The sequence below is a fragment of the Microtus ochrogaster genome, chromosome 4 (assembly GCF_000317375.1).
Source record: "Microtus ochrogaster isolate Prairie Vole_2 chromosome 4, MicOch1.0, whole genome shotgun sequence".
Lineage (NCBI taxonomy): Eukaryota > Metazoa > Chordata > Mammalia > Rodentia > Cricetidae > Microtus > Microtus ochrogaster.
This window is the reverse complement of record NC_022011.1, coordinates 40,193,345-40,202,927: the sequence shown is the minus strand read 5'-3', so window position 1 is coordinate 40,202,927 and position 9,583 is coordinate 40,193,345. Positions and strand designations below refer to the sequence as shown.

The following is a 9,583-nucleotide window of genomic DNA, read 5'->3' as shown; positions in this document are numbered from 1 at the left end:
CCCCCCCCCCCCCCCCCCCATTGGTAGAGAGAGGGGCTGGGGTGGGACGCCAGCATCCTGGGAATAGGGAGGTGGACACACACTGATGAGGAAACTGAGGCTCAGTAGTGTGAACTCAGAACTAGCCTAATCCAGAACTTCCCAATATCTGCAATGGCCCAGAGACCCTTCTAGTTTGTTTGTGAAGGGGACCAAAAGTCAGGTCCCCTGAAGTTCTGTCCTTGATTCCGCCTCCAGGCCAGTACCAGGTTCCAGGAAAGAAAAAATTCACCCTCCACCTCAGTCCCTCTCCCCTCCCCCCTCCTACCTTTTCTTCCTCTCTCTCCTTAGTTTGGATGCAGGGAAGGGAGGAAGTAGGAGTTTCGACTTTCTGCTGGATGCTCCTGGGAGTTGGAGCTCCGAGGAGGGAAGAGCAGAATCTGAGTGGATGGGGAGTCAGGACAAGCTTCCTGGGGGAGAGGGTTTGTTTGTGTGAGGAGAATTAGGGAAACCTGAGCAAGGATGGAGATAGCCAGCTCCCTACAAGCCTGGGTTTTGGGAGGGCACGTTTCTGACCCCACACTGCAGCTTACCGAGTTCAACTCTGGTGGATTTTTCTTTGGTGTTCACAGAGGCCTGCAGGGCAGATGTGTTAGACCTATTTCATAGAAGAGAACTCAGGAAGTGGGGTGTCTTGTTGGGGATTGCAGTGAGCTGGCTATGCTGGTCCTGGGCCTGAACTATCAATGTCAGGATGAGTCCAGCTCTCATCTGACCTCATCTGGGCCCCTGAGTACCTGGTGCCGGCTCACCTGTCTTCCTTGCTTATGATGCCTGGGAAGGAGGGGTTGGAGTTTAGCTTGGAGGGCAAGGGTCTGCTGGGAAATCCACAGTGCTCAACCTCCAGTCCCTGGTTTTGGCTCTCTTTGGCTACGGAGCAGGCATGACCTGGTGACCTGAGCTGCACAGAGTACCTGAGCCGTGATTTGAGCCATAGAATCTCTTCTGCATATGCCCACAGTGCATGTGCTATAGTGGAATTTTTGCATTCCACAGGCTTCTTCTGTGCCAGCTTTTGGCTGGGACCCTGGTGACACAGAGCCCAGTGGAGCTCACAGTCTGATGTGGAGTGATGTAGGTGTCCAGGGCGACACTGGAGCTCACAGTCTGATGTGGAGTGTTGTAGGTGTCCAGGGCACACTGGAGCTCACAGTCTGATGTGGAGTGTTGTAGGTGTCCAGGGCACCCTGGAGCTCACAGTCTGATGTGGAGTGATGTAGGTGTCCAGGGCACACTGGAGCTCACAGTCTGATGGAGGAGACAGATGCCAAGGGATAGTTACGTAAGGAGGCAAGCGAGGGCAATGGCTAAGGATGAGAGAAGCAAAGGACGTCAAGGAGGGAAGATCTGTCCACATGGGAGGAATAGGGGGGTTTTCTGAAGGAGGTGGCATTTATTTCAATAAGACTTTGAAGGAAAGGAGGTGGTGGGAGGGGGAGACTGCTTCTGCTGGCGTTCTGTGAGGGTCTTTCTGACAGAAAGCCGTAGGGAGCGGTACAGCAGGCAGGTGTTGGACAGGAGAGCTTGTGAATACAGGGTCCCTGGGGGGATGTGACAATAAGGAACAATTCTGGGGTAAGCCTGGAGACCAAGAAGCCTGACACAGACCCCTGCAAGGTTTAAGGATAGGACAGGAAAGGTGGGTGCCTGTCTGATCCCAAGTGTGCTGTAAATAGAGGCTCAAACTGCTTGGGCACCTGTCTGGAGTGCAAGGCTGCAGACAGTTTGTGGGAAGGAGGCCTCTGCCATGGATTGGGGAAAGATAGTGCCCTTGTTTGGAGCTCAAGACAGTGCTGGGGACCCACAGTCTTCAAATGCTTCCTTTCCACAGCATGTGCATGTATGTGTGTGTGTGTGTGTATGTGTGTGCATTAGTGTGTACATGTATATGTGCATGTATGCGTGCACACAGATGTGTGTGTGGGTCTAATGTAGCCCTGGCTGTCCTGGAACTCACTGTGTAAACCAGGCTGGCCTTAAACTCACAGAGATCCATCTGTTTCTGCCTCCTGAGTGCTGGGATTAAAGGCGTGTGCTTTAGGGAGGTGGTGGCGTGCGCCTTTAATCCCAGCACTCAGAAGGCAGATGCAGGTGGATCTATGTGAGTTCGAGGCCAGCTTGGTCTACAGAGCAAGTTCTAGGACAGGCTCCAAACCTACAGAGAAACCCTGTCTCAAAAAACAAACAACAACAACAAAATCCAAAAACAAACAAACAAAAAAGTCACCAACATTTTGCTGGGTGTTGGTGGCACATGCCTTTAATACCAGCACTCGGGAGGCAGATGCAGGTTGATCTCTGTGAGTTCGAGGCTAGCCTGGTCTACAAAGTGAGTTCCAGGACAACTATGACTGTTACACAGAGAAACCCTGTAAAAAAAAAAAAAAAAAAAAAAAAAGAAAGAAAAAAGGCCTGCACTATAATGCCAGGACCATTTAGGTGCCCCATGCCTACCTAAGGAGAGGGTATGACCTGGTGAGTAGAGCTGTGAGCCAGGTTGAGGAGCTTGAGGCCAGCTAACTCCTGCATGTGGAGTGAGACTTTAGTACATGCCAAAGCCTCCCTCTGTTTTCCTTGGCTGCTCCTGTCTTCGGTCCCAGCTGGTCTGGGGACCCCAAGGGGCCTTTCTTTCTTGCTGCAGGCTGCTGCTTGGGCCTGCCTTGGAGGCACAGGGCCTGGATCTGCCTACTCAGGCTTGCTTTCCCCGTGGCTGCCAGCTCCTCCACCCCCAGCTTCTATAAATATTATTCTTAGAGGCTTTGGGCACAGCCTTTTCTATCTGATGCTGCCTCCACATCCGGGAGGGCTTGGTGTTCCCAGCCATACCTGTCCCCTGCCCTGCTTGCCTTTAAGTCCAGAGTCCCGGCTTTTGGGCTGGAGGATATCGTACTCAAATCCATGGATGGGTTTTAGAGCCGGGAGATCCTGGTTGTGGTTATCTGTGGGGACACGGGTTGACTGCTTCGGCCTTCAGGTCTCTGTGTCTTGCAGGCACAGTGTCAGGCACTGAGTGACAACAGTTGCAGAGTTGTGTTGAGGGCAGGAGAATGAGGGGAATAATCTAGAGGAACAGCTTGGCTTCCTCTAGAGTATGGGGCGGGCAGGGAGTCAGGGACGCATCCTCTGAGATACCCACTCTATCTGCTTATGAGACAGATGGGCAGACACGGCCCTACAGCCAGGAACAGCATCAGTTCTGAGTTCATCTTTTCTGTGTTCTTCTTTGGTGGCTGATTTGTGCTTGAGTGTGGGTCACTTGAAGTAAATCAGAGTGGGTGCCTGCCCCTCCCAGTTCTCTCTGATGGCTCCTTAACTCCATGAAGAAAGATGGGTGGTCTCGGTAGAGTGGTCCCCTCTGGTAGGCGGAGGACTGGGTTGCCATGGAATCCTGCAAGTATGAAGTCATACTGAGAGGACAACCTCCTGTTGAATGACTGGCGGTCTGCTCATAGCAGGAGGCAGAGACCCTAGGCTTCCATATTCACTTGGGACTTGCAAAGGTCACTTTGAAGAAGCAGCAACATCCATGGCCTATGGATCATTGTGACTCTGCCGTGCCTCTCCCCAAAATCAAGTCCCAGACATCCCTAGGAGGAGTTGGGCAGGGAAAGGGAAGGAGATGAACCTTTTGGTTCTGCTGCCTGGAGGCGATGGGGCTTGAGTGTAAGCCTCTTGCCTTCTCTGATCCTCGATTTCCTCATTGCGCAATAGGAGTCTCGCCCATCTTCCTACTGGGTCTGGAAGACAAATACACCCTGGGGGTGTGAGGTCATGGACTTGGTCAGTGACGGCCCCAGTTTCTCCCAGCATGACTGCCACAGTTGCCATGGCAAAGTGGCACCCGGTCTCCTTTCTGCACACACTGTTGTCCCTGCTCAAGAGGACTTTTCCTGCCGAGGGGAACTTGGTGTTAATGGAAAGAGAGTGGGGAGGAGTGAGGGAAAAGGGCCACAGTCTGTTTGGGAGGGAGGGACCTCTTTTGGCTTGAGGCAGGACATGGTGCTGCAGGAGTCTCTGGTTAGTTGGAGCAAACCCTGCTGCAGCAGGAGGAAAAATGTCTCTGCCCAGCAGGGAACGGCGAGGCTCATCAGGCCATTTTATTAGTTCTACACACACTTGTTAAGCTCTGGTCTCCAGTGGTTGTCCAGCCTGCACTAGGCCAAACCCAGGCTGTGAGCCCAACCCAGTAGGGAGGTAGATGTCTGGGAAGGTGTGCCCCTCCCTCAGGGTAGAGAAGAGACAGCAGGAAGGGCAAGGAGGACTTAACAGTGGGGACTTGGTGAAGCTTGGGCAGGAGGCAGAGCAGGCTTCTTTGGGGAGCGCTGGGAGATGTGAGAAGTATAGCCTAGGTAAGGGTGGTGGCAGGAGGGGGGTTGCTCAGCCCCTTTGAGCTTCAGGACCTTTTGAGACTCCTGCGGAGGTAGAAGTCGAAAACTGAAGCCCAGAGGAGGCCTGGGCCTGTCCCCTGTTTCTTCTGAGGGGTAAGACACGCTAGGCGGGAGAGCGCTATGGCAGAGCCCCACTCTGCTCGTGGCACGTGGCACGTGAGCTGCACTCGAGCAAATGATGATGGGAAAAGCTTCAGCCCTGTCAGGCTGGAGGTGGATTCAGGCCCCTTTGGTTTTTCTGGGGGCTGTGACTAGCTTGGGAACATCCAAGGATGTGGAGAGCTGGGGTCCTGTCAGGTCTGCAGTACCTGAGTCTTGCTTACCAGGTCTGCTTGTGGCAGCTTGGTAAGGCCTTTTTGTTTCTTCCTCTTCCCCTTGGCCTCTCTCTTCCAAACTCCTGCCAGAGATCACAAGAATGTCATTGTGGGGTTTATCAAAGTCACCGGGGCTTAAGCAAAACTATTTGCATGGCCTGTACTAGTTTTGCTGGGGTGTGTGTGTGGTGATGGTGGCTCTGGGGGCACCTGGAGGTTCCTGGTGCCCGGAGAGTACTGCACCATGGCGGCTGTGAGCTGTGGACACAGGCTGGAGGGCTAGGCCCTGCTCGGGGGAGGTTCTCTGATGTGGATCTCTTTGATGAGTGGCTCGTTCACGCCAGGCTGCTCTGACTTTTTTCCACCCTCTAACCGCTAATCATCAGTCACACATGGTGCCAAAGTTTCTCATGCAATCCATGCCCAGAGAGAGAGAAGCATCTGCAGAAGGGATCTTGGCATTTCTGTGAAAACCATAGGGAGGTGCCTTCTGCTGGCAACCAGGAGTCCTGGGTCTGCCTGGCTTTGCTCTACGTCTTTGGCCAAGTAGCTCTCCCTGAGCCTCAGTTTCCCTGGCTGAGCCATGTGTGAAGGAGGGACTGGACCTGGACGAATTGAACGACTGTCTAACTTGACTGCTGAGGCATCACTGAGACCACAGAGCTATGGAAGGGGATGGCAGTCAGAAGGATGGGGTTGGACATAGGGAGGGACTTCATTGTTAGGGGTTCACGAGGTGGGAGTAGGAAGGAAGGAGGGTGGATGCAGAGTTCACACACATCTCAGGAGACTTCTTTCCAGCCAGGATTCTTGTGTTCTCTCTGCTCTTGTCCTCCCCAAGATCTTAGCATACAGACTCCACCTTCACTTAAGTCATCTGAGTCTTTAAAGGCAACTCAGATCTTGGGGTCCCCCTCCCTGCCACTTGTACTTTATCCTTGGTTCTGAAAAGCCTCTTTCCTGGAATTGATTGCTGAACCTGGGGAGGCTGGGTGGAGAGGAAGTGAAGGGATGGACAGTTGGCCTGATGTGACCATTTCCTGGTGGCCTTTTCTGGCCTCAGTTTCCCTACCTGCACAGTGGGTATGATGAACGGGCTCTTCCCTCCCTTCTGCAGAAATGGAAGGCCAGTGGCAGATCCTCTTTTCCTAGCATCTAGAAGCTCACACAGATTGGTGGGGAGGGGGAGGCTCATCTGAGAGAAACCCTCCCACACTCTTGTCTCCTTTCTGAAGCCCCCACACATACCCTTGCCACTTGGCTCTGATGGGGCAGGAAGTGAGCTCTCAGAAGCTCACAGTATGTTGTCTTATCAGCTGCTTCCCAACTTCCCAGGCTCAGTATCAACTGCTTGGGCCTGCACTCTTCCCCTGACCCCTGGCAACAGGGAGGGAGGGGGCCTTTCCCCTGGGCCCTGAGCATGGGCTAGTCTGGAGGTCCAGGGCAGGGGATGGGAGTTTATGTCTTTGGTGCTGGAGTGGGGTTGGTCAGAGAGAGTTCAGATGTCATTTGGGACAGAGTTGCCTCTGTGCCCTTTCTCCACACTCAGGGATTGGGTGGGATCGGGGGTTACTTGAGGGTATCCCTAATTCTTGTTTCTCATCCACAGTCAATCCCTGTTGTTACTATCCGTGTCAGAACCAGGGTGTCTGTGTTCGCTTCGGTCTCGACCGCTACCAGTGTGACTGTACTCAGACGGGCTACTCGGGCCCCAACTGCACCATCCGTGAGCTAGGCCTCAGGCCCCTCTCTCCTGCTCCTCTGGATCTTCCTCTCTACCCTACACCTGCCTTCCTTTCTGGCCATGGCTTCCTTTGCCTGTTTGGCTTTGACCCTGCTCAAACATGGCTTCCATGGGGCTCTTTTCTTGGTTCATCCACTCGGTGGTACTTCTTCTCCATGTTCCCTGTCCCCCGTCCTCATTTTGGGTCCTGGCTCTTTCGTGTGTCATCACTCCTAAGGGTGCTGCCTATAGATTCCTGTTTGGTCCCTATCCTCTCACCGTGGGTAGCTCTGGTCTTATCAGAAAGGATGGACTCAGTGACCCCCACTGTCCCTGCAGCTGAGCTCTGGACCTGGCTGCGAAATTTCCTGCGGCCCAGCCCCTCATTCACCCACTTCCTGCTGACACATGGGCGCTGGTTCTGGGAGTTTGTGAATGCCTCCTTCATCAGGGAAACACTCATGCGACTGATACTCACAGGTGGGTATGGGGCTGGGTCCCTCTAATCTGGGGAACAAGGAATCACCCCAGTTCGTGGGATTCTTGGCAGCTGATACAAACAGTGGGTGGAGAAACTTCCAAGGCCCTGCATGGGAGGAGGCAGGGAGGTGGAGTGGGAGGGGGATAGCCTTGTCACCATTGTTTTTGATCTGCAGTACGGTCCAACCTTATCCCCAGCCCTCCGACCTACAACTTAGCACATGACTATATCAGCTGGGAGTCCTTCTCCAATGTGAGCTACTACACTCGAGTTCTGCCCTCCGTACCCAAAGACTGCCCCACACCCATGGGGACCAAAGGTAAGGGGCAGCGGTCAGGAGCTGACCTGAGTTCTCCTCTTCAGGGCAAAGCAGGCAGAAGAGCCGTTACTGATTCCATAAATGGGTGGATCAAGGCAAGACAGTTGACATGTTTAGGACCAAGGAGGGGAACAGAGAAGGCAGCTAAGGTTCTTGTCTAGGGTGACAAGGAAAGTCAGAGGCAGATTCTCCCAGATGAGCCTCCCCTTTCCACCAATCTGTGTGAGCTTCTAGATGCTAGGAAAAGAGGATCTGCCACTGGCCTTCCATTTCTGCAGAAGGGAGGGAAGAGCCCGTTCATCACACCCACTGTGCAGGTAGGGAAACTGAGGCCAGAAAAGGCCACCAGGAAATGGTCACATCAGGCCAACTGTCCATCCCTTCACTTCCTCTCCACCCAGCCTCCCCAGGTTCAGCAATCAATTCCAGGAAAGAGGCTTTTCAGAACCAAAAATAAAATACAAGTGGCAGGGAGGGGGACCCCAAGATCTGAGTTGCCTTTAAAGACTCAGATGACTTAAGTGAAGGTGGAGTCTGTATGCTAAGATCTTGGGGAGGACAAGAGCAGAGAGAACACAAGAAGCCTGGCTGGAAAGAAGTCTCCTGAGATGTGTGTGAACTCTGCATCCACCCTCCTTCCTTCCTACTCCCACCTCGTGAACCCCTAACAATGAAGTCCCTCCCTATGTCCAACCCCATCCTTCTGACTGCCATCCCCTTCCATAGCTCTGTGGTCTCAGTGATGCCTCAGCAGTCAAGTTAGACAGTCGTTCAATTCGTCCAGGTCCAGTCCCTCCTTCACACATGGCTCAGCCAGGGAAACTGAGGCTCAGGGAGAGCTACTTGGCCAAAGACGTAGAGCAAATCCAGGAAGACCCAGGACTCCTGGTTGCCAGCAGGAGGCACCTCCCTATGGTTTTCACAGAAATGCCAAGATCCCTTCTGCAGATGCTTCTCTCTCTGGGGATAGAGCCAACAGCATGAGGAACTTTAACACCACGTGTGACTGATGATTCGGGGCTTGGGGGTGTGAACTCAGGTGGTTAGGCTTCTGTGGCAGGCATTTTTATCTGCTGAGCCATCTGCCTGGACCCCTGTATGATTTCAGGATACAGTCTCCCTGCATACCCCATGCAGGCCTTTAATTGAAGATGCTTTTGCCTTAGCCTCCCGAGTGCTGACGTCCACCACCATACCTGGCTCTTGGTAGGAAATTTTAAAACAAATTCCAAATGTCAGTCATTTCCTTGGCAAATACGTCAAGGTCTTTCAGTAGAGCAGGTTCAGGCTACCTGTGGGGAGAGAGGACAGGTCCTAGGAGGATGCTCTGACCTTCCTGCTTGGGATAGTTTGCCTGGGGACTTCTGGGAGCTCAGTGGTCCCCAGGGCAGGCAGACAAGTGGGACCTAGGTGTCTACTGTTCTTTTCCACCCCCCTAACCAGGGAAGAAGCAGTTGCCGGATGTTCAGCTCCTGGCCCAGCGACTGCTGCTGAGAAGGAAGTTCATCCCAGCCCCCCAGGGAACCAACATCTTGTTTGCCTTTTTTGCACAACACTTCACTCACCAGTTCTTCAAGACCTCTGGGAAGATGGGCCCTGGCTTTACCAAGGCCTTGGGCCACGGAGTGAGTGTGCAGGCGGGACCTCAATGATACTTGCAGGCTATGACCAGAATCCAGGTGATCTGAGTGAACCTTTCTCCGTCCTCAGATAGACCTTGGCCACATTTATGGAGATAATTTGGAACGGCAGTATCACCTGCGTCTCTTCAAGGATGGGAAACTCAAGTACCAGGTAGCGTTGACTTGGGGATGGGGAGTGGGGCAGAGATCAAAGGCTGGGAGAAGCTAACAGGGCAAAAAGCAAATAAAGAACAGGCATGGCCTCCCATGGCCTCCCCACGGCCTCCCATGGCCTCCCCATGGCCTCCCAGAGCCTCCCACAATCCCCATGGCTTTCCATGGCCCCCAATGGATTTCCATATCCCCCTATGGCTTTCCATGGCTCCTATGGCCTCCCATGCTTCCAATGACTCCCCATGGCCTCCCTTGGCCTCCCATAACCTTCCATAGTCTCCCAGAGATGCTTTCACTCATTTTGCTGACTTACTTTGTGGAATGGGCACCATGATGGGACTTGTGCAGTGATGAGCAGTGTCCGTCTTAGCTATAGGCCCAGTCATCAAGAAACCATAGTCCATCAGGGGTCATGTACATGAATGTCAGGGTATGGGGGCCCAAAATTCATCAGGGGTCATGTACATGAATGTTAGGGTATGGGGGCCCACAGTCAGTCAGGGGGTCACACACATGAATGTCG

At 53.3% G+C, this 9,583-nt stretch overlaps 1 protein-coding gene across 1 annotated transcript in view; it reads left to right on the top strand.

Moving 5' to 3' along the window:
* Positions 1-9,583, top strand: part of Ptgs1 (prostaglandin-endoperoxide synthase 1) — a 20,949-nt gene that overhangs the window by 764 nt on the left and 10,602 nt on the right. The window contains exons 3-7 of the mRNA XM_005345963.3: positions 6,351-6,467; positions 6,804-6,944; positions 7,121-7,264; positions 8,708-8,889; positions 8,975-9,058. Coding sequence (XP_005346020.1) covers positions 6,351-6,467; positions 6,804-6,944; positions 7,121-7,264; positions 8,708-8,889; positions 8,975-9,058 — 668 coding nt within the window. The remainder of the gene's footprint in view (positions 1-6,350; positions 6,468-6,803; positions 6,945-7,120; positions 7,265-8,707; positions 8,890-8,974; positions 9,059-9,583) is intronic.